The 25,102-nt window shown below is 43.3% G+C and overlaps 1 protein-coding gene across 4 annotated transcripts in view; it reads left to right on the top strand.

Moving 5' to 3' along the window:
- Positions 1-292: 292 nt before the first annotated feature.
- RCAN3 (RCAN family member 3) overlaps positions 293-25,102 on the top strand; it is a 39,753-nt gene continuing 14,943 nt past the window's right edge. For 2 of the 4 annotated variants that reach the window (XM_053898800.1, XM_053898799.1), the window contains exons 1-2: positions 459-573; positions 7,638-7,889. In XM_053898800.1, the coding sequence (XP_053754775.1) occupies positions 7,695-7,889 (195 nt within the window). In that variant the 5' untranslated portion in view covers positions 459-573; positions 7,638-7,694. Of the gene's footprint in view, positions 574-7,637; positions 7,890-25,102 lie in introns of all 4 variants that reach the window. The other 2 variants (XM_053898801.1, XM_053898802.1) reach the window with 2 other exon arrangements.

Here is a 25,102-nt window from a genome sequence, read left to right as displayed (position 1 = left end):
GGGAGAGAAACTATTCCTGGCCACCGTGGGAGACGAGAAGGGCGCCAAAGGTCCTGCCATCGGGGTACCTAAAGCCCGCGGCCCCAGCGCAGCGGCCCCAGCGCTCCCGCGGCCTCCCCAGCCTGGGAACGAGCAAACACCGCGAAGCCAGACCCCCGCCCCGCCCCCACGGCCGCGCGCGAGGGGCGGGGCCGTTTCCGGCGAGCTTCCGGACCCGGCGCGCCCCAGCCGGCCGCCGCCTTCGGGCGCCTGCGCCGCGCGCGCTCCGCCGTGGGAGGGGGCGGGGCGGGGCGGGGACGCGCGGGCCCAGCGCGCGCGCGCGCGACGCCGGCAGCCCGCCTGGGCCCTGACGCCGCTCGCGCCCCCGCCGAGGCCGCGGTTCCCGCGAGCATCAAGGGCGTGGCGGCGAGGCTGCGGGCGGCCCGAGCCGCGCCGACCGTGTCCCGGCTGCCGACCGCGGCGTCTCCCCAGGCCCGGCTCCTCGCGGCGGCCCGGCTCCCGCGTGGCCCGTCGGGCCGCTCCGGCCTCGCGCCTGCCCGCCTGCCTTCCTCCCTGCAGTGGCCAAGCGCGCAGGTGAGTCCCCCTCGCCGGGTGGGGCCGGCACCCGGCCTCTCCCAGCAGGTTGCAACCAGTCCCGGGGAGGATGGAGGGCGCGGGGTGCGGAAAGTTAAAGAAAGAAAGAAAGAGTCCGCAGATACCCGATACAGGTGGCCGTTCCAGTGCCCGAGACCCCAGAGATGCCGCGCGTCCTGGGTCCAGCCCCTCGCGCGCCGAGCGTCTTCTCTGGCAGCTCCGGGCTGGTGTCTTGGAAAACAAAACCAAAAAAAAAAAAAAAAAAATTCTTTTGTTTTTTTGTTCTCTCCTGTCCACCAGGAATTTTTTCCCAGCACTTTGACTTTTTGAATAGCTGACAGGCCCATCCTGCTCCTGAAGGCCGGAAAGGTGCACTCGGGCACACAGGGACGGCGAGGAGTTCAAAGCCCCTCGCCTCCACCCCCCCTTGATGCACGAATAGCCGTCGCTTTACTTACTCGCTAACTTCTGGAAACTTGACGGTCTGCCTCCATCTGCTGTCTGGAGCGGTAGAGGGACAGTGGTCTGTTTCCAGGTTGCTTCCAGATTCTGTGCAAAATCCGATCCTCTCTTTCAGGGATTAGGAGTCCAGTGTAGGGAGCCGTTTTCAGATCCGTGTTTCAGTTACAAGCTACGATTCTTTTAAAGTGATGTTTTCGTGTGGCGCCCAAAGCCGGAAATATTCTCTCCCCTGTGTTGAAAGTTCCCTAGCACACCACGTTTATCTGAACTTTGCGGAGAATTCTCTGCATTTTATGGAAGTCTCTGATGTACTATTTGGTAAGGGAAGCAACGGGTTTATTTGTAGCTGATATTGCATATGATTTACAATAATTCAAGACTATTTCATTAGCTCTTTCAATTTATTAAATTATAAAAACACAACATTGAGATTCAGGGTATAGATTTTTGCACATCACACAAATTTGTGCTTTGGGGCAGGGACTTGATGTTGGTATGGAAGACTTGTGATGGAGGAAGACAGTGAAAGGCTTGAAGACGACGCCCCTTCTTTAGCCATGCCATCAGCTTTCCATTTCACTGCTGTGACAAACCTTTTCCTTCCTAGCTTGGGAGGAGATTTCAGTACTTTTAGGGAAACCAAGATTTTTCCCATTATTGAATTGTACGTTTGTAAAGCTTTTAAACATGTGGATGTCAAGGGTTACAAATGAGAACACATTTTGTATGGTGCCCGGGGGATTTGTTGGTTGAAAGAGTTAAGCAGAACATCATGGAAAAAAAAAAAAAAAATACTGTGCTTTGGAAATCCATTAGGCTGAAGCCTGTGAAATAATGGAAGCTCTAAAGTTGAATGCCATTTATTGTTTAGACCCCCCAAAACCCACAGAATGTGCAGGGCAGACAGTGGATCTATCTAGAATGTAGAGGTTATATAGTGAGGGAAAATGCATTATATTCAGCAAAACAAATAGCATCCGTCTTTTATATTCCTACTTCAATAAGTCTTTAAAACTGATTATTTTCATATGTTCTGACTGTTGATATTTGTTGTTTATTTCTCTTCTCTCTCTCACACTAAGAAATCCCTCTATGCCTGGTGGAGCACTGAACCTCAATAATTGTAATACGACTAATTCTAAATCTGTGAAGAGAGGGTATATAGGTCTTTGAAACATAAAAAAATACAAAAATCTAATTTTCACCTACTTAATTTACTTCTGCACCAATTTTTTTTCTTCTGCCACAACTATTAAAGAGCAGTAAAAGTCTGCCTCTAAGTGGTAAATGAGCAGGAAATAGACGTTGGAGGCTTACATGATAGTTATTCAGAACCCCCATTTCGACAATTCTGAGGGTTTGTTTTTTTTTTTAAGAATCTAGTCTGAATTCTAATTTCGAAGTTTTTAAAAGGAATTTAGTAGTTCAGCAACATCTGTGAGTATTTTCCTTATTTTATATATGAGACAACAAATAAAAACCCAAGTGACTTCCTCCAAGGTTATTGAGCAGGGCATATGTAAAGCCGGAGAGGGAATAACTTGTTTGCTTCTGTTTGGTAGCATTTTGAGTACATCAAAAAAATAATAAAAGCGAACCTAGCTAAGCTATTTTAAAGGTTCAACAAGTCGAGAAGCATACTATTTTGAAAAATTGTTTTTTCAAAAAATCCTGGAAGAGGCTGAATTTGCCTTTTCCCGATCAAAACTTAAAATGCCAAGTCAAATGCACATGCCTGCCGTTTTGCCGTGATGGATTACTTTTGTCACAAGGCTGGTAGGAGAACAGATGGTCATGCTACTTGGAGTTTTCCACTCATTTGATGTTTCCATGAAGAAACAATTCGCCAGAAGCCAGCCACAGCTCCGGTGGCGCTGAGATGATGCTAAACCCTGATTAGCGCAGACCTTTGCTTACAGAAGCGGGAGGATATTGGTTCAGCCCTGTTAAACCAGTCAGTGTTTCCCTGGTTTAGTAAATTTAGGGACAGCTTCATCTTGTGATAGTTGGAGTGGGCCAGAGTTAGCAACTACTCCAGTAATAACGGCATAGAAACAATGTACTTTTGTAATTATTTTCTTTGCCTTAATGAAATCAAACTGCTTGTTAAGCCGAGTTACCTTACAAGATGATTTTACAGATGTGCGAAGATTGTCATTTCCACTATTTGATTTTGATCATCTCTTTCTGATCAAATCTAACGGCATTTTATGATGTCAGAAAATTATGAAATGGTCGATGATGTTGACTTAAGCTATATCCGAAAAAAGCTCGTGGCTTGCCTTCAGCAAGAGAGGCATCATCTGAAAGATAGTATCTCTAATACCGTGTGCATTGAATTACAACATAAAATTCCATGAAGCTCTTAAAAAAAGCACGATGGCCTTTTTTCAGCCAACTGTTTTTAAATCTTTAATGGTTTTCTTCCTGGAGCCATAGTACTCCTTCCAGTGGTTGCTCTGAGCTGGTTTCACTGCTAGATCAGCCACTGAACAGTTTTCTTGAAATGCTACAAAGTGTTTATTTTCTTTTTGTAGCCTTTTTATTGCTTGGAATTAGATTATTTGGACATGTATTTTTCTCATTTTATTGCTTGAATATCTGTTCCATTGATGGTTCTGACATTATTGGCATCTCTCAATCCAGCAATTAATTGATGTGGATTGTGCCTCTGTAGAAATCATTGAGCACTAGCTATATGCAAAGCATTGTTCTGAGCACTTAGCATTTAATCCTTCTGACATCCTTTTGGGTAAGGGTTATTATTTTATAATTCTATTTTACAGTTGAGGAAATGGAAAGGGAGGCAAAGTAATTTGCCTAATATAGAGTACTGGGGAGCCAGAGTTTAAATCTAGAAAATTGATTATGGAGACTGAATCTTCTTGGGATATACTTAAAGACATGTTCAAGCTTGTCTGCAGTACTGTGATATTTCATCAGTCCATCCTTTTAAAGTGTATCAAACACCCAGTAATGTATAAGTGAAGAAAATGTAGCAGCACTATAAAGACTATTGAGATATCTTGGGACAAAAGGCAAATTATTTAACAATAACCTAAAACATTTGAAGAGAAAATAATCATAAGGACATTACTAGGAATACTGACAGAATTTGAAGATAGACACTGATTTAGATAACAGTATTATGTCAATGTTAAATGTCCTGGTTTTGATCACTGTACTGTGGCTAATGTAGGAAACTGATCTTGTTCTTACACACTGAAGTATTTGGGAGTAAAGACAGCACACTTGTCTTACTCTCAGTGGTTCAGGGGGAAAAGTATATATATATATATATATATATATATATATATAGAAACAATGATTTTAAAAATGGGCAAAAATGTAATTAATTGGTAACTCTGGGTAAAAAGTATTTAGGACTTCCTTCTACTAGTCTTACTTTTCTGTTTGAAATTATGGCACAAGAAAAAGTTACCCTAAAGTGAAGGAAGAAAACAGGAAACGAAGGTATAACCTTCTAAGAATTTTTTTTTAAGTCAAGTGAGGGATTGTTCCTGTGCTCTGATTTTTCTTTCTCCCTCCCCCTCCCCTTTCCTTTCCTTTTTAAGGGTTGGAGGAAGGAACTTGAAACAAAAAATCTTGTCAAAAATGGCTCGATTTTTCTAAATCAAGCTTGATTTCAAAATCTGGTCATTCAGAGCTCCCCAACCTTCCATTCTCTAAAAAACCACGCACAGTATTTTCCTCACCTCTTTGTAATGGGTTGGGAGTCGGGTGAGATTAAAAACATTAGCTCCTCTAAGAGATAAGATATAAAGACAATCTACTTTTAGTGATATTGAAAGTTAAATTGGGTTAATATATCATTTCCCTGCCTAAAAACCTTCAGTGGCATGCTGATATTGACTCTGTTTTGTATCAGGATGCTGTAACCCTACTTTTAAGGCAGCTTGGAGACCCATGCCTGCCTTTCTAACTTTGTCTCCTGTCACCCCACCAAATACAGTACGTTCTGGCCACATCAGATCTTTGTTCACAATGATCTGTCCTCCCTTTGTCCTTGAACTGTTCAGGCTTTGCCTGGAACGCACCCCATCGTTTTTCTGCTGAAATTGTTTATCTTTAAGTCTCTCCATAACATCCTTGGGGAAGCTGTCTCTAATCTCACATAGAATTAAATTTTCCTCTGTCTGTGCTGCCGTATTAGTGGGGTAAACACAGTGCTATCTGCTTTCATTCAGCAATCCTTATTAAGCCTATACTGTCAGCCAGAAACTGTGCCAGGGACAAGGGGTTCAAAGGCACTCACGGTCTGGTAACAGGGAGTGATTTGTGAACAAATAGTCATCAGGTAAGTATGTAACAGAGAAATAAACAAAGTGTTGTGAGAATTATGAACTCTGACAGCTTAGTCTTAAAGAAAAGGATTACAAAGAAAGCCTTAGTGAGATACCATTCCCCCGCCCCGCCCCCCCCCCCCCAACCTGGCCCCTTTCCAGATTGGAGACTTACAGCACAATAATCTAATTAAATCTATGAAGTTTAAAATAATTGTAGTACCTGTGGGCCACACAGGTAGATATGTGTAATAGGAAGGTAAAAATACAAGTCTGGAGCTCAGGACAGAGGTTGAGTCTGGATGCATGAATTATACAGATTAGTGATTTTCAGGGTGTATAGGCAGGAAAGACCTAGAGACAGATTAGAACCTCTTGGGATCATGTGCTTTTTCCACCCAACCTCCCCCCGCCCCCCCCCCCCCCCCCCCCCTTGCCCAAGATTCTGCTCTTACTCCGGTGACATCCTTCCCAGCTTACAATTCGTTGCGGAAAATGAGAGGCAGTATTGATAGCCCCATGTTGTGTGTGTGAGCCACAGGGCGAGCAGGAAACAGAGCTGAGAAGCACTGGCAGTTAAGTGGTTAAAGGCTTGATGGATGAAACCACTCAAGAAGAAGAGGAGGAGGAGGAGGAGGAGGGAAACCTCAAAGAGATGAACTTGAAGAGGGTGAGTGACGACAGAGGAGCCAGTGACAGACAGTTGCTTTAGGAAGGAGAGCCAGGAAGGACCGAGACCCTACCTGGAAGGCAGAGGCACACTGAGTGCCGAGTGACGGGTGGGCGGCAGTGTCTGGTGCTGCAGAGACAGGCACGTGAGGACGGTTTCAGCCGAAGGTAGTGGCAGAAGGCCAGTGGCACCGAATTCTCGAGCACGTGCTGTTGGGGAACAGAACACAGCAGGACAGCTTACTTTTTGCAGGGAATTGGTAGGAGAAGCAGCGGAGAGGTAGCTGGAGGGGAAGACAGAACTCCAAAGGAAGATTTCTTCTTCTAAGATTGGGTGGGTGGGGGTGGGGAATCCCGAGTAGGTGTGTTTGCTGAAGAAAAGGGACCGATGGAGAAGCAGAAATTGAAAGCATAGGAACTCTTAGAACAAGATCCTTTAGGATTGGTTAGCATTGTTGAGAAGAAATTCTTGCTGTGGCGGGAGCTCCTTGAGGACAGGAACTATTTCTTACCCGTCTAATATGCCTAATAATACCTGGCATGTGATGGGCATTCAGAAGATGTTTATAAAAATGAGTAAGGACTTTACTTTTGGGAATTAGTCTTTCCTGATTGGTGTAGTAGAATAATGGGGGAAAAAAAACCCTGTACTGTTTTTAGCCTGTAATTGACATCTGTCATGTACTCTGTATAAGCAATATATTTGCAGCACTGTGTTCTTTGAAATAAAATGTAAAATCACAAATGAAGTCATAGTAAGCTAGTAACAGTCGTGATCGCATGATTTTTCTGTGCCTGATTGGTATTTTTAAAATTCCATTGTAGCATCTTGAAATTTGTTAGGGTCCAGGCAGTGTGCTCGGAGGGTGTGGCTACAGCTCATCAGAGGAGACCGACATGCAGAAAGTCCGTAGAAGACAGACGCTCTTCTGTTATTTAACAGAGGGCCGCTGTCGGCTCCAGGCCTTCAGGATTAAAATTATTAATTTATAAGTGTTCAGAAAAAAGGTCATCTCTTCAGTCGTCGTCTGTGTCAGATTTTGCCTTTCATCCGTATCTCTGGTGTTAACAATGACCTGCTTCATAGAGAACTTGCGGTTCTGTGCATCTGGACTCTTTGAGAGTATTTGCAAAAAGAACAAATTGGTTAAGACAGGTGAAGTCATCTCGCTGCAGACCATGTTTCACGGTGCAGATGGTGAATGAATCCGTGTGGGTTGTGTTCAGCTGCTTCAGTTTCACTGTTGTAGACCTAAAACCCAAAACAAATATGTGAAGGCAGTTCTGGTTCACATTTTCCTTCCTACTGCTTGTAAACTAGCATACATATTGATACTGTCTCATTTCGTACGGCCCATTTTTCCCCCCAACGTCACTAGAAAACTTTTTTCCCTTTGTTTTGTAATATGTCATTGCCAGTGAAATGTATTACATTAACTATGCTAAGCAAACCAAATTAGAATATATAGAACTTACTTATGAGGACTGTAATGAATTGATTTAGACTCTGATTTATCTTCCCTGAATAAAATTGCTTCCATTGATAAATTGCTGTCTTGAGAATTGACGGGAACGGTGTTTGGCCTTCAAAGTCTTATCTTTATGCTCTTTTCTCTTTTTTAACACCAGATGCCTGGTAGACACCTTAGAATTTTAAAAACGGAAAAGACCTGCTTTTAGGGGATAATGCTGAGGGACACTATGAAATCTTGGAATGACAGCCAGTCAGATCTCTGTAGCAGTGACCAAGAAGAGGAAGAAGAGATGGTTTTTGGTGAAAATGAAGATGATTTGGAAGAGATGATGGATTTCAGTGACCTGCCTACCTCCCTCTTTGCTTGCAGTGTCCATGAAGCAGTGTTTGAGGTGCGAGAGCAGAAGGTAGGCACGTATCCTACCTTCCCCTGCATTTGGTAGTGGGTTCAGTGGATGTGGATGTCGAGAAGCAGCAGATGCTGCCTGTTTGCACAGTCTGTTACTGGCCTGTGACGAGTACAAGAAGCACGCCTCAACCTTTAGACATTGCTGCAGCATTTAATTGTATTGTATGACAGTAACTAACAGTCCACAACACGTAAGAAGTATTTCCAAACCAGTTCTTTCCCACAAATATTTTGTGAAGCAATGGTTTATAGCGCATTCTCAATCAGGTCTTATTAAGTCCTGATTCATTCATTCATTCATTCATTCATTCATTCATTCATTCATTCTTGGAGCCTGTGATTAAGGAAGAGCTAGTGATTTTCACCCTGGCTTCCTATTACTTGAGAGTAAATTCACACAGGTCAGAAGTATTTGAAGCTTTTTTTTTCTGAGGCTGATTACATTTATGATTCCGTTGTAACAGACTTGTCAACATTTCTTGTATTACTTTCTACAGCTTGGGGAAAAATGATTGAGTTTATTTTTTAAAGGCTACTCTCCTTTAGTTCATATATTATTTACCTGGAAAGAGAGGTTTTATGTGTGGCTTTTTCCTCCCGTCATGACGTCACAAAAGCCTGTAGGTTTTAGTCACACGAAAGTAAAATATTTCTGCTGTTGGTATAAATTTTGCATGTTCTGAGACTTTCTCAACACATTACTATCACCCACCCCTTAGTTTTCCATCTGTGTGCTCAAAGTATTTTCCCTCCAGTGACTTTCTTGGAGAGAACTTGATAGAGTTTGACTCCCTACATACTTGAGTGCCTCCAGCGTGTAAGGCATAGTGCTGCTTGCTTCAGGGGATAGAGTAGGAATTTAAACAGCTTCTGCCTCAGACAGTTGATAGTCCCGCAGTGGAGATGGTAAGTGATTTGGCGTAAGACGGAATACTAGTTCCTTTAGAGGCACTTGAAAGTACATGGAGGGGTCAGAGGACAGAGGATGACAGCCAGGTCCAGTAAAAGATCTTACGGGGAGATGGCATTGGAGGAGGGCAGCGTGAGCTGGGTAGGAGGTTCGCAGGGAAGGGAAAGGGAATTCTGGCCAGAGGAAACAGAGCGAGCCAACGAGCTGACTCAGGATGAGCGTGGACACTTCAGGAAGCAGTTGTGTGGCTGGTGCATAGGTGAGGTGCGGCCACAGGGAAGAAGAGTCAAGCTGGAAAGGGCAGCGTGGGGCATCCTGCAGAGTTCAAGGGGGTTGCCTCTCTCTGGCCAATAGTCTTCTGAGCAAAGGGGTGACCATCAGAATTACATACTAGGAAGGTCAGTGGACAACACCACTAGGAGTGGTGGAAGCAGAGCCAGAAGCAAGGGGCCAGTTAGGACGCTCCTGCAGCAAACCTGCCTGGAGATGCTGAAACCCCCGAGGGAGCAAAAGGGAGAGGGACCACAGCCGCCAGTTGTGTATCTTTCGGGTTGGTTTTCATTCACAAGTGTTGTCTTCTTTCTCAAGTTCAGCCATGACATAGACATTTTGAAATCATTCTTCCTAGGTTTCTCAACTTTTTAAGAGCTCTGCGTTTTCAGGTAACAATTACATTAACTCTGTTGTTTATTTGTGATACACGAAAATCACATGTATTCCTAGTTTATCTTAAAATTCATAAGGATTGTTTCAAGAAACCTCACAGTCTCTCTTCCAACTTTTTTTTTTTTTTTAAGTGTAGCCTAGGAAGTTTTTTTTAACTTGCCAAAGTGGTGAGTTCTTGTTGGTTTTCATTTTAAAAAACCATCCCGGGGGGCGCCTGGGTGGCTCCATCGGTTAAGTGTGTGACTCTTGATTTCGGCTCAGGTCGTGATCTCACGGTCGTGACATTGAGCCCCGCATCGGGCTCTGCGTGGACAGCCGGAACCCGCTCGGAATTCTCTCTTGCATATGCACACTGTCTCTCTCAAAATACATACATACATGCCATTTGGGATTATATCCAACCTAAATTAAATTGGGAATCTTATCAGCAGAAATTCTAGTAGTTCAGTAGACCTTGTGTTATGTTCAATTCTTAGTCACGGTAAACTTTACATAAAAGCCTTAATGGTAATATCTGAGGCTGCAAAATACTTATTTTATATTGGAAGTTTGTACCTTTTGGCCACATTCTCCCATTTTTGTCACCCCATTCCCCCTGCCTCTGGCAACCACCAATCTGTTCTCTGTGAGTTCATTTTGTTTGTTTTGTTTTTAAAATTCCCCATATGAGAGAGATTATATGGTAATTGCCTTTTTCCGACTGACTTACTGCACTTAACATAATGCCCTCAAGGTCCATCTGTGTTGTCCTAAATGGCAAGATTTCATTTTTTTTTAATGGCTGAATAACGTTCCATTGTGTATATATGTGTATATGTACATATGTATGTAAATGCACATACGACATACCCCACAATGTCTTTATCCATTCATCCATTGATAGACCCTCTGTTTCCATATCTTTCATATTGTAAATAATGCTGCAATAAACATGGGATGCAGATATCTTTTCAAGTTAGTGTTTTTGTTTTCTTGGGATAAATACCCAGAAGGGGTATTGTTGGATCATATGGTTCTTCTGTTTTTAACTTTTTTTCCTTTTTTTTAATATTTCAAGTTTTTATTTAAATTCTAATTAGTTAACATATATAGTGTAATATCAGTTTCAGGAGTAGAGCTTAGTGATTCATCACCTACATATAACACCCAGTGCTCATCACAAGTGCCCTCCTTAGTGCCCATCACCCATCTGGTCCATCCCCCACTCTCCTCCCCTCCATCAACCCTCTGTGTGTTCTCTATAGTTAAGAGTCTCTTAATGGTTTGCCCCCTTCTGTTTTTTTTCTTTCTGGTTTTAATTTTTTGAGGACGCTCCACACTGTTTTCCATAGTGACTACACCAGTTACATTCCCACCAACAATGCACAAATGTTCCTTTTCTCCCTACCTCACCAATACTGGTCTCTTCTCTTTCTGACAATAGCCATTCTAACAGGTCTGAGGGTGATAGCTTATTGTGGTTTCATCTGCATTTCCATGATGATTAACAGTGTTGAACATCTTGTTGTGTACCTGTTGGCCATTTGTATGTCTTCTTTGGAGAAATGTCTGTTCAGATCTTACGCCCATTTTTAAAATCAGATTGTGTGGGTTTTTTCTGTTGGGTTTATGAGTTCTTTATATATTTTGGATATTAGCTCCTTACCAGATAAATGATTTGTAACTATTTTCTCCTGTTCAGTAGGTTGCCTCCCCCTGGCGCCCCCCCCCCCCCCACCGACTTTGTTGATGGTTTCCTCTGCTGTGCAAAACTTTTTAGTTTGATGTAGTCACACTGCTTTTTGCATTTCTTCCTTTTGGTTTTGGTGTCAGGTTCAAAAAATCATTGCCAAGGGGTGCCTGGGTGGCACAGTAGGTTAAGCGTCTGACTTTGACTCAGGTCATGATCTCATGGTTTGTGATTTAGACCCCACATCGGGCTCTGTGCCAATGGCTCAGAGCCTAGAGCCTGCTTAGGATTCTGTGTCTCCCTCTCTCTCTGCCCCACCCCCACTTGTACTCTGTCTCTCAAAAATGACTATAAACATTAAAAAAATTTTTTTAATAAAAAAAATTCATTGCCAAGACCTATGCCAAAGGGCTTATCACCAATTTTTTTCTTCTAGGATTTTTTTATGGTTTCAAGTCTTACATTCAAGTCTTTAATCTGTTTTGAATTAATTTTTGTGTATGGTGTAAGGTAATGATTGAGTTTCATTCTTTATTTGTAGCTGTCCAGCACCATTTATTGAAGAGACTGTCCTTTTCCCATTGTATATTCTTGGCTCCTTTATCGGAAATTGACCATATATGTGTGGGTTTACCTCCCAGCTCTCTATTCTGTTTTCATTGATCTGTGCATCTGGTCTTATGCCAGTACCATAGTATTTTAATTACTGTGGCTTTGTGGGTTTTTGTTTTTTGTTTTTTAATGTTTATATTGTTGGGAGAGAGAAAGAGGGAGGGAATGAGCGGGGGAGGGCGGGGGGGGGGCAGAGGGTCTGAAGTGGGCTCTGTGCTGACAGCAGGGAGCCCGATGAGGGGCTCAAACTCACAAACTGTGAAATTGTGACCTGAGCCAAAGTTGGACGCTTAACGGACTTAGCCACCCAGTCACCCCTAAATACTATAGCTTTTGTAATATGGTTTGGAATCAGGGAGCATGCTCCTCCAGCTTTGTTCTTTCTCAAGATTGCTTTGGCTATTCAGGGATTTTTGTAGCTCTGTACAAGTTTTAGAATTCTTTGTTCTATTTCTTTGAAGTATGCCATTGGAATTCTAATGCAGATTGCATTGAATTTATAGATTGTTTTAGGTAGGATGGACATTTTAACAACAATGATTTTTCCAGTCCATGAGCTTGAAATATCTTTCCATTTATTTACTAATTCTTTATTTCTTTCATTAATGTCTTGTAATTTTTAGTATACAGGTCTTTTACTTGTTTGGTTAAATTTATTCCTAGGTATTTTATGCTTTTGATGCAATAGAGATGGGATTGCTTTTCTTTCTTTCTTTCTTTCTTTCTTTCTTTCTTTCTCTTTCTTTCTTTCTTTCTTTTTTGATGGGATTGTTTTCTTAATTTCTTTTTCTGATAGTTATAAATGTAAGAGATGCAACATATTTTTGTGTATCAATTTTATATCCTACAACTGAATTTGTTTACTTATTTGTTTACTGAATTTGTTTATTAGTTTTAACAGGGTTTTTTTGTTGTTTTTTGGAGTCTTTAAGTTTTCTGTGTATATCATGTCATGTGCAAATAGTGACAGTTTTACCTCTTTTCTAGTTTGGATGCCTTTCATTTATTTTTCTTGCCTAATTGCTCTGGCCAGGACTTCCAATACTTTGTTGAATAAAAGTAGTAAGAGTGGGCATTTTTGTCTTGTTTTTGATATTAGAAGAAAGGCTTTCAGCTTCTCATCATGGAGTATATAGGACAAGCTGTGGGCTTGTCATATATGGCCTTTATTATGTTAAGATATGTTGCCTTGGGGCACCTGGGTGGCTCAGTCAGTTTAGTGTCGAACTTTGGCTCAGGTCATGATCTCACGACTCATGAGTTTGAGCCCCGCGTCGGGTTCTGTGCTGACAGTTCAGAGCCTGGAACCTGCTTCAGATTCTGTGTCTCTCTCTCTCTGCCCCTCCCCTGCTTGTGCCCTGTCTCTCTTTCTCTCAAAAAAAAAAAAAATAAATAAATAACCATTAAGAAAAAAAAAAGATACGTTCCCTTAATACAGAGCTACAGTAATCAAAATAGTGTGGTACTTACATGTCAACTATATCTCAATACAAATTTTTTAAAAGCCAGTGTGGTTCTGGCATACAGACAGACATTGACCAACATTAATGGAATAGAGAGTCCAGAAATGAACCCTTATATGTATGGTCGAATGATTTTCAACAAGGGTGCCAAGACCATTCAATGGGGAAAGGACAGTCTTTTCATCAAATGGTGCTGGGAAAAGGGATATTCACAAGTAGAAGAATGAAGTTGGACCCTTATCATATACCTTATACAAAAATTAATTCAAAATGGATCAATGACCTAAATGTCAGAATTAAAACTATAAAACTCTTAGAAGAAAATAGAGGGAAATCTTCTTGACATTGGATTTGGCAATAATTTCTTGGATATAACACCAAAAGCACAGGTAACAATAGAAAAAATATATAAGTTGGATTTTATCAAAATGTAAAATGTGTACATCAAGAAACACCCATCAATGGGGGCGCCTGGGTGGCTCAGTCGGTTAAGCGTCTGACTTCAGCTCAGGTCACGATCTCGCGGTCTGCGGGTTCGAGCCCCACGTCCAGCTCTGGGCTGATGGCTCAGAGCCTGGAGCCTGCTTCCGATTCTGTGTCTCCCTCTCTCTCTCTGCCCCTCCCCCGTTCATGCTGTGTCTCTCTCTGTCTCAAAAATAAATAAACGTTAAAAAAAAAAAAAAATTAAAAAAAAAAAAAAGAAACACCCATCAATGAAAAGGCAACCTACAAAATGGCAGGAAATATTTTCAAATCATATTATCTGATAAACGATTAATATCTAGAATATGTAAAGAAATCCTGAAACCCAACCATAAAACTCAAAACCAAGCAACCCATTTGAAAAGTAAGCAAAGGACTTGAATAGACGTCTCTCCAAGGAAGATGTATAAACGGCCAACAAGCACATGAAAAGATGCTCAGCATCATTAATATTAGGGAAATACAAATAACAATCACAATGAGCTAGGACTTCACCCCCATTAGGATGGCTCCCGTCCTAAAAACAGAGACCAAGTGACAAGGATGTGGAGAACTTGGCACCTTTGTGCACTGCTGGTGGGAGTGTGAAATGGTGCCACTGCTGTGGAAAACTGTGTGGTAGCTCCTCAAAAACTTACGCACAGAATTACCATATGATCCAGCAATTCTGCTTCTGGATAGATACACAAAGAATTGAAAGCAGGGACTCGAACAGGTATTTGTACACCAGTGTTAATAGTGGCATTATGCACAATAGTCAAAAGGTAGAAACAACCCAAGTGTCCATCTACGGATAAATGAATAAATAAAATGCAGTATAGGGGCACCTGGATGCCTCAGTCGGTTGAGCGTCTGACTCTTGGTTTCAGCTCAGGTCATGATTTCACTTGTGAGTTGGAGCCCCACTTTGGGCTCCATGCTGACAATGCAGAGCCTGCTTGGGATTCTCTCTCTCTCCCTCTCTCTCTGACCCTTCCCCTGCTCATGCTCTTTCTCTCTCTCAAATAAACTAAAAAAAAATGCAGCGGAGGGGCGCCTGGGTGGCTCAGTTAAGCATCCGACTTCAGCTCAGGTCATGATCTGACAGTTCGTGGGTTTGAGCCCCGTGTCAGGCTCTGTGCTGACGGGATCCCGCTTCTGTTATCTCCCTGTCTCTCTGCCCCTTCCCTGTTCATGCCCTGTCTCTCTCTGTCTCTCAAGAATAAATAAATGTTAATTTTTTTTTTAATGCAGTATATACTGACAATAGAATATTCTACAGCCTTAAAAGTAAATGAAATTCTGATACTTGGTATAACTTGCACGACCCTTGAAAGACATACTGAGATAAGAGGCACAAGAGGACACATACCGTATAACTTCCTTACGTGAGCTAGCGAGTGTGGTCTGGCTCCCAGAGAGAGTAGAATAGCAGTTGCCAGGGCTGGAGGGATGGCGGTTGGGAGTTCTAGTTTAATGCATATATGTAGTTTTAATTTGAGCTCGTGGGGGAGTTCTGGAGATGGAGAATGGTGTTTCCCAACAGTATAAATATACTTAATGCCACTGAATTGTACACGTTTTAAAAAATGGTTAAAATGGTAAATTCTGTGTTTTGTATATTTTACCACAATAAAAATGCGTTAAAAAAAGTTAAAAAAATAACCCATTGTTCTTGAGTTTAACATTCTTTGTAATATGCTTTTGTGTGTGTGTGTATATATGTATACATACACACACACACACACACACACACACATATACACACACGCACAGGCATGTATATGTATCTACACACATAGATACATGTGTGTAATATGTATGCATATATGTACGGGACACCTCTTTTGTCCTACTTCACATCGTCTTGGCCCCCCGCTTTTCACTCCAGCTCTTGCTAGAGCCCCTAGCTGTGCACAGGTGTAACCTCACTATTACACCGTAGGTACCTTGCATTCCGTCGCAGTGTTTCTCTGCTGCCTGTGTGAAGTTGCTCAGCAGTACCGATGCCTGGGCAGAAATGGAAGCGTGAGGGAGTTAACATCCCACAGGGCAGCCCTTGACCAGGGGGAGACTAAAGCCAGTGAATAAGTCCCCCTTCCTCTGACACTGAGAGGGTCTTCTCACTGCCCTCCCAGAGGGCTCCTGGCCACATCATACCCTGCTTGGCCACAGAGGTGACCGGCTTGACGACACAGCCTGGACAGAAGGGGGACTGGCTTTCCGTGCTTCCCTGTTTCACTGTTCCCCCTCTGTCCTGTGCAGTCACTTCCCAAAACAGACTCTCTGTGTGCCCTTACCTTGGCCTCTGCTCTCCCGAGGAGTCCAGGTAAGATACAGGTGAATAACTTTCAGGTTTGGTTATTTATCTTGTGTGAAGGCACTAGCTCAGGCTCTTAAACAATGGGTGATTTTTAGGCTTTACAAAGAGGATAAAGACTAACAGAAAGAAAACCCATGTGCCCACCCAATTTAGCTAATAAAATTTGATTAATATAATTGAACCCCTCGTGTCTCCTCCCACAGATAACCATTATCCTAAACTCAGTGTTTATGATTTCCCATGTAATTTCAACTGTTTATTAAGCCTAACCATATGAAATCGCTGTATTTGTAGGTCACGTGATCAAATATTGCTATCTCCTGTGGTTCAAAATACTGTGTATGTATGTATACTATGATTTACCCTTAAACGATGCTAGAGTTAAGAGCCCTGATCTTCCATGGAGTTAAAAATCATGTATAACTTCGGACTCCCCCAGAATTTAACTATAAGCCTTGCCAATAACAGAGCCAATTAACACATACATTGTATGTTATGTATTATATACTATATTATAATAATGCAAGCTAGAAAAAAGAAATATGAAAATCATAAGAGAGAATACATATACTCTGTTATACTATATCAACAAAAATCTATATATAAGTGGATCTATACATTCAAACCTGGGTTCTGTATTTTTAAATTGTACTGTTTGCAATTGACATGATTGTCCATTTAGAAAGGAATCACCTAGAAACCATTAGAACTAATAAGTGAGTTTAGGAAGATTGGAGGACACAGGGTCAATATATAAAATCAACTGTACGTCTATATGCTAGCCATAAACATTTGGAAACTGAAATTTAAAAAACATTACCATTAAAAAAATAAAAAAATAAAATAAAAAACATTACCATTTACAGTAGTACCATGAAATATTGAAGTATAAATCTAAGGAAGTACGTGCAGGATCTGTGTGCTAAAAAACTGTAAAACACTGGTGAAATACATAGTATTTTACATTATTTTTAATTTTATATAAATGGCATATTGTAAAAGTCCTTTTTTCCCCCTCAACATTATATCTGGAGGATTAATCCAGATGAAATATGTATTGTTTCACTTGCTGTATAGTGTCCCGTTTTAGAAAATTACCACAACTTTTTTACCCCTTCTTATGTTGGACCTTTCAGTTATTTTTGATAGGTTGCCGTTGCAACAGCGATGCTGAATGTTCTGTGCATGTGGGGGTGCAGCGTGGGTTCCCCAGGGTGTGTAGCTGGGACTGATGTTGCTGGCTTGTAGGGTCGCGTTTCTTCAATCCTAGCAGATCCTGTCACATGGTCTCCAAAGTGCAGTACCTGTTTTCGTTCCTGCCAGCCACGTAAAAGAGTTCCCGTGGCACCATAGCATTACCAATGCATTCTGTTTTCAGAATTTAACATTTTTGCCAGGCTGGTCATTAACATTTTTGTTACTTTTTAACGAATTTCTGGATAAGCTATAAATGAACGCTTCTCAAATTGATTGCTTAGTGGAGGACCAGGCTTTTCCTCCAAACTATCACAGACTGATGTTTTGGTAAAATGCAGTAAGAAGGTCACAGCAATGTAAACTTGCTGAAGTGTTTCTAGACACTCCCTGGACTGGTGGCAAACTTCGTGGACTCACACTGGGTCCTCGGACCACACACCACAGTACGTGATAACATTTCGGGATTTTCAAATGTCGTAGGAGCTTTTGAGATGAAAGAGCTGTCTCCAGTTACCTTTAAGTATATTTGTAGTTTCTACTGTGAATACATTGTCTCAAAACCAAGAGTTAAAAAGGATTTTGAGTCCTTTCATTAGGTCATTAGGTATCCTAATTATCGGCAATATTAAGATACCAGCGAGTAATGAGGTGGTTCTCATGAGGCTGTCATGTTCTTAGAGATCATTGGTTTACAGGTTCCACGTTCTCTGTTGCTTCACGTGTGCAGTAAGCATTGAGCATTGTGCCAGCCACAGTTACAGGGTCTAGGGAAACCACAGTGAACACGATGACGTGCCAGCCTTTGGGGAGCATAGGGAGAGAAAGATACTAACACGCAAACAAGTGAATAAGAAATTCGGGTAATAACAAGTACTATGAACAAAATAAAAAGTAGATAGGGAGTTGTCGGTGGTCATTTTTAACTAGAGTGGTCAGGGAAGACCTATCTGAAGAAATGACATTTGAGCTGAGACCTGAATAATGAGGAAGAACAGTGTGATAATGAGTCCGCCTTGGCTTCCTATAATTGAGTTGAAATCTCTCCTAACAATTTAACTAACTTCTCTCTAATGTGTACGTATAGACAGAGTGCCATATAGTTTACCTTTATCAAAAAAAAATTTTTTTTAACGTTTGTTTATTTTTGAGACAGAGACAGAGCATGAACGAGGGAGGGTCAGAGAGAGGGAGACACAGAATCTGAAACAGGCTCCAGCCTCTGAGCTGTCAGCACAGAGCCCGACGCGGGGCTCGAACCCACGGACCATGAGATCATGACCTGAGCCGAAGTCGGACGCTTAACTGACTGAGCCACCCAGGTGCCCCAGTTTACCTTTATCAAAATACACTGGCACCTATCCTGCATCAGAGGTTCCCCCCCCCAGTAATCTCATTTCAGTTGGGAAAGATCTGCCATTCCCTAAATCAAGGCAGGACTCAAGGCTCTTACGTCCGAAGAAACAGCTGGATTACCCATGTGAGTGTGTTCCCGATCTGTCCGAAGCAGGGCTCCCAGGGGTCGGGATGACTCAGGAATGAGCCTTGGGGAGGGTCACACGTGTCATCTCCACACTGCCTGGCACGGAGCCCAGCTTTCGAGCCTTGCTGTCCATCAAATATGAGCTGAGTGAGACTGGGAGGGTCACCTACAGGGTCAGGATACCGACACTCGCCAACATTTATGTCGAAGCCTCATAAATTAATTTTAGTCACCATGTCCTTTCTGTTTCTTTTATTTCCTCCTCTGATTTACATTCCATTTTTACAAATTTTGTAGGTGATATAAGGGCAGCAGGACATGCTCGTAACATGTGTGTGTGTGTGTGCGTATAAATAAGCGGGTAAACAAGTTCGGTGTGTTTGAAGTGCGTAGCAAAGTATTTTTACTGGTTTGGGAGTACAAAGAACTCCTTTCTTCCTGAACTGTTTTGAGAGTAAGTTGCCAACAGTGATGCCCATCACCCCAGGACTAAGATATGTGCTTCCTGCAAGCAAGGGCCTTCTCCTAGGAGAAAATACAAATTCAGGAAATTAACGTTGGTTTATTATATCCTTCTCATCCTCAGACTCCATTCACAATTCTCTGGCTGTTCCAATAATGTCCTTTATATCAAACACTTCAGCTCCTTTTGTCGCATTGCACTTACCTGTCCGGCCCCTTTAGTCTCCTTGAGTCTGGAAGAATTTCCAGTCTCCTCTGGTCTTTGTTGGTGTTCGCGCTCAAAGATTCCAGGCTGGTTATTTTGTTGCATGTCTCGTTTCGGTTCCTGAGATGTGTCTTTGGGATTAGATCCAGGCTGTGCATCTTCGGCCAGAATACCATGGAAGTGATGCTCTGTTCTCCCTGCGTCCTGTCCGGGGGAGAGATTTCCATTTGTCCCATTACCGACAAAATTCACTTTGAGCCCTTGATTAAGGTCATCTCCCAGGTGTGTCCACTGTCAAGTAATTCTCTTTCTCCTTATAATTATTTCGTGGGAGGTATTTGTAAGTGTTCTGTTTCCCTATCAGTGTTTTAAGATATTCATTTGTTCATATCAGTACAATTCATAGTTTCCTATCTTTTTGTTGTTGTTGTTACATTTTTATTTATTTTTGAGAGGCAGAGAGAGACAGAGCGTGAGCGTTGGGGGTACAGAGAGAGACACACACACAATCCGAAGCAGGCTCCAGGCTCTGAGCTGTCAGCACAGAGCCCGACGCGGGGCTTGAACTCACAAACTGAGATCATGACCTGAGCCGAAGTCGGACGCTTAGCCGACCGAGTCACCCTGGCACCCTATGCTTTCCTATCTTCTTCCTTGGTCTGATCTGTCAACTGCCATTACTTTGACTTGTCCCAGGTTTGGGCAGTGGTTGCCCCTTACAAGATGGCCTCTGTGTCTTTTTGACATGTGCCCACCATTCTTTGAGTATGTCCTTAAATTCTCTAGCACAAGATATTCCAGAATTATCTCATTGTACTTTGCCTGCCCCAGCCCTAGAATCCGCCATTTCTCCAAGGAGCCCTGACTCCTTCCAGTGGAGAACAGTGTTTAGAAACCAGGATATGTGAGTAGTTAGCTGTCACTGTTCCTGGGCTGCTTGCTGGACAGAGCTAGGAAATCCCTAGATGCATGCACATGTGTGTTTACAGTTCTACTTCCAACCCCAGTCCAGCACCAAAGAATTTGTTTCTAGTTTTCTCCCATTCCAAGTTTGTAACTCTTCTTTGACGGAGAGAAAATTAGCTTCCGTTATCTTATTATTTTTACCTACTGAGTCACTCCCTCTGTACTTAACTGCCAGCGTCCACCCTCTTCCCCATGTGGACGCCCTCCTTACCCCCACCGTCCTCCAACACCTTGCACCCAGACCCACCATGTGAAAGTGCTCTTCACCCCATCCAGGTTCTGATGGTCCCACCACTCAGGATCCAGTATGCTGTGCTGGGCCACCTTCCCGCACAGACACATCCTCACCGCACTTGGGCTCCGTGACCTTGCGCTGGAATACCTCCCCGCACAGACCTCCCTCCACCCTTCTCTCCCCGTTCTCCCCCCACTTGGGCTTCGACACCCTGTCAGTCTGCCCCTGTGCTGAGATAACTTTCTTCCTCCCCTGCTCTGGGCAGTCTTCCTGCGTGGGTACCCTCCTCAGCCCCCTGAGCTTCCACACCCTGTGCTGGGCTGCCCCTCATGGGCATTCTTTCCGAACCCTGTTGGGTTCTGGCCCCCCATGCCAGGCTTGCCTCCCGGGTGACCACCTTCCTCATCCCACTGGAACTCTGACACCCTGCTCAGGGCTACTGTGGCTGTCCCATCAGCATGGACACACCAACTATACTTGGCTTTGCCTAAAAGCTTCTTGTCTAAATGTTCAGGAAGAAAGCTACATTTCTCTTTTTAAAGGACAAATAATACATGTTTCTTCCCACTGTTGTTTGTGACATTCTTTCAAGCTCACATGTCTTTGGAAAGATGGGTCTCTAGCCTTAAAAATTACCTTCACCCTCTAATGTCCTTGAAGAAAACACCACGAGAAAACAAGCTTGTATCCTGGAATAAATCACACAATCAGTATGTGGTCCTTGTAGCCTCAGCACCTAGGGTAGGACTGGCCTTACTGAATGAGTGAGTGTGGATGAACAGTGAGGAAGATTTCAACAGACAGACACACACACACACACACACACACACACACACACACACACACACACACACCCCTAGATGGAGTCCACAGAAATAGATCCCGAAGTCACTGCCAACCACCGGGCACATGGGCAAGCTTGAGGATAGAACATTCTTGATCTTTGTGCATAACTGACCTTGATTAAAAAGAATCATGTCTTTCTGCTTCACATTTTCCTTTTATACTTTAATAACATCATATCCATTTCTGTTTGTTTGAAGTGGTTTTTCATTCCCCTGGTCTAGCCAGGCACCATGAATACATAGCAAAGCATTTTCTTTTTTCTTTTAAAATTTTTTTAACATTTATTCATTTTTGGGAGACAGAGCATGAGCAGGGGAGGGGCAGAGAGAGAGAGAGAGGGAGACACAGAATCTGAAGCAGGCTCCAGGCTCTAAGCTGTCAGCACAGAGCCCATCTCAGGGCTCGAAATTGTGAACCACAAGATCACGAACTGGGCCAAAGTTGGACACTTAACTGACTGAACCACCCAGCTACCCTGCAAAGCATTTTCAAGGCCATCACCAAAGAGTTAATTTTTTTTAAGTTTATTTATTTTTGAGAGAGAGAGAGAGCATGAGCAGGGGAGGGGCAGAGAGAGAGAGCGGGAGACAGAATCCCAAGCAGGCTCCGCACCATCAGCTCAGAGCCCCACGCAGGGCTCGATCTCATGAACCGAGAGATCATGACCTGACTCAAGATCAAGAGTCAGACACTTAACTGACTGAGCCACCTGGGCGCCCCACCAAACACTTAAATTATAAGAAATAGCAAACAAAACAAAAAATAAGATTAAAAGCCACTGAAGTGAAAACAATGTATTTTCTCAACGTGGAGAATTCTGCTATAACTACAAAAAAAAAAAAAAAAAAAAAAAATCCCTGCTATCTTCTCCCTCAATTCAAGTCCCAGGTTCATAGCAGAGTAATACAAGTTCCTCAGTGTCCTAACAGAGAAGCACTTTCTCTGCTTCGAAGGGTCAGGGGGCATAGGTCAAGTTCTGAAGATCCTGAGAAGACAGGGCACTGATGTCATCAATGAGTGGTACACTGTTGCCCAGAACACCCAGGTCTCTGGGGAGGGCATGTCTCCAGGTGGCTGCTCCAGCAATGTGACGCATCTGAACGGTTCCTAACGGACTGTTAGGAAGGGCAGATTCTAATTTTCCATTGGCAGCCTCCACGGTACCTGCCATCGAGTTCATACTGTGTCACTGCTTGTGCGTTCACCTCCTTCTTGGGGAATCCGCCTCGTACAGAAGAGCAGCTGTTTTTTTGCGACCACAGAATAGCAAGTGGAATATTGTCAAAAAGCCCTACCCTATTTGTGTTAATAACAGTAACAGTACTCTATTCTTGTTAGAGTACTTGTTAGAGAACTATTCCTGTTCTAAGAGCTTTAAGTATTCACTCTGTCCTCCATAATACCCCAATGAAGTGAGTACTTTTATTATCCTCAATTAACAGGTAAGGAAAGTAGGCACAGCAAAGGTAAGCAAACTGCCTGTCAAATCCGGACAGTCTAGCTCTAGAGCTCTGTTACTTGAGGAGATAAATGCCTGGTAGAAGCCATCACACCTTCCTGAAGTTGTCCCTCCAGGTTAGGGATTCCTCCTGAGGTCTTCCTTTTGTGGTCTCGTGTTTGGAGAAGTGACCAGTCTCTGTTAACTGGATGAAGAAGGAATATTTTATCCATGATAAAGGCCAGTGAGCAGAGAGCTTCTGTTCCTCAGGAATGGATATAGAGGAGGGTTTGGTATGTTCATCAGAGCTAGTGCTCCATCACCAAAGTCATAGGAAAGAGACCACAGCGTTGACTTCGATAGAAGCCTGAGACGAGATATGAAGTTCAGGCTGAACCTGGGCTTCCCTCATCTTTCCTACTTCATCAATGGGGAGAAGAGAAAAGAGGAAGTAGAGATTCAGCTGGACACCCCGGAGGGCAGAATCATGGATTTCCTTGTGCGTGAATATACGATACTGACCTTGCCAGCTGAAGCCTTGGAACGGCAGTCTGGGTGACTGACGCTGTTTCCCTTGTGCCTGAGGAAGTTCACACTGTTTTCAGGGAAAGAACTCACTTTTGTGGTCTTTCTCACCTCTAGTGTCGGATCAAAAACTGTGTTTGAGCCCAAGGGCCTGGATGAGCTTACAAACCACGGGCCACCTTGAGTCCTCACGTTGGGTAATGCCCACCTGTAACCTGACTGCCTCTTCAAGATGCCCACCAGCAGCACAGTAATGGTCAGGGTAGGAGAAGACAGGCTGAGCAAGACAGCATTCTCTGCTTTTCTCCTTGTGTCTGCTCGCTCCCCAAGTTGGTTGCATCTGCCCTTTTCCTCCGGGAGGCCTCACAGTCTGCTCCTCTGTCTCCTCTGCTCTTTTCAGTAAACAACCAGGCTTCAGGCTGAAAAGAAAAGGCCCTTGCTGCTGCCCAGGGACTGTCAGGAGCTGGGATCTCGCTGGAAGTTCTCACAGTGAGGGCTTCAAAGATTGCGCCTTTCCGATAAACATTCCCCAGAAAAGCCAAATAAAAAGTGCTTTTGTTTCCTGATGGGCTACAGGTACCATGTGAGTAGCACTGATTGAGTGCAGCACTTCTGGAACTCCAAAACTGAGTGAACGAGAGCGTGGCTGGGTCACACCTCCTGGTAGAGGCCCTGACTGCCACTCATCAGTTTAACTGTTCGTGTTCCAGTTGGCTGTGGTGGTGTGGTTGTGGATCTCATTCCCCTCCTTCACTGGCGAACCGTTTTCTAGGTGTTTTCAGGGTGGTGATTGGCCACCAAACTGCTGAAAAATGGCCTCTGCATTGGGCACACATCTTCTGTAAAGGCACAGTCACACATCTTTTTCAACGAGCCGGGGAAGACAAAAGGAGAAGCTTTTATAACCGCACTTACTAGTGACGACTCAGGGTGTGTTGTCCCCACGTGAAATAGTAGCCTTGCTGTGCTCCCGGCTGGGCAGAAGGCCGCCACCCATGTGCGAGGCTCTGGGCCCGACAGGCTGTGCTCAGCAGTGGTGAGGGCTCAGGTCCACCTCCACAGCTGGCCACAGTCACCACCTCATCCCATCCCTCCTCTTGTTTTCCCTCTTCCTTTTTTCTCTTTTTTGTTGATTTGGCAAGACTTGCCTACAGTAAAACGTAGAGGTCTTAAGTGTGCGATTTGGTGAGTTTTGGCAGTATTTACCCATGTGATGGACACTCTCATCAAGGATATTTCCATCCCGACCCTATTACCAGTTTGCAGTTTGTTACCATCAAAAATGATTTATCATTGGTCTGACTACTTTTCGTGTACATGGTATAGGAGATATTATGGATTTGGGCGGGAATCATAGCCGCCTAAGAACTTACGTTCCAATAAAGGCAGCGGATGTATTTGTAAACTTAGTATGAACCATTGAAACCTAAAAACCAATACTGAACAGATAGTATCCCGTATCTTCTTGAATTTTAATTCAGTTTCATGCCTCTTTCTGAGCTGGAAAGGTGTTGAAGGCAACATGCATGCCATAGGCCAAAAGTTACAGAAGGTTTTTAAGTTTTCTGTGTGTTCTGCTCCCCTCTAGCACTTCTGAATTTAGGGCCCAGAAGGATTACAAGTGCTCAGATTATCAAAGTTTTAAATTCACCATACCCAGGAGCATGCATGCTGGTTTTTTCCTGGTCCGTGAATTCCATCCCTCTGCCTGTTTGAGTCAGCAGTGATACTGACGAGCACCAAAGGCACTTG

The sequence above is a fragment of the Panthera pardus genome, unplaced genomic scaffold, assembly GCF_024362965.1.
Source record: "Panthera pardus isolate Hobbes unplaced genomic scaffold, ASM2436296v1 HiC_scaffold_11, whole genome shotgun sequence".
NCBI lineage: Eukaryota > Metazoa > Chordata > Mammalia > Carnivora > Felidae > Panthera > Panthera pardus.
This window is presented reverse-complemented; position numbering and strand designations above follow the sequence as displayed.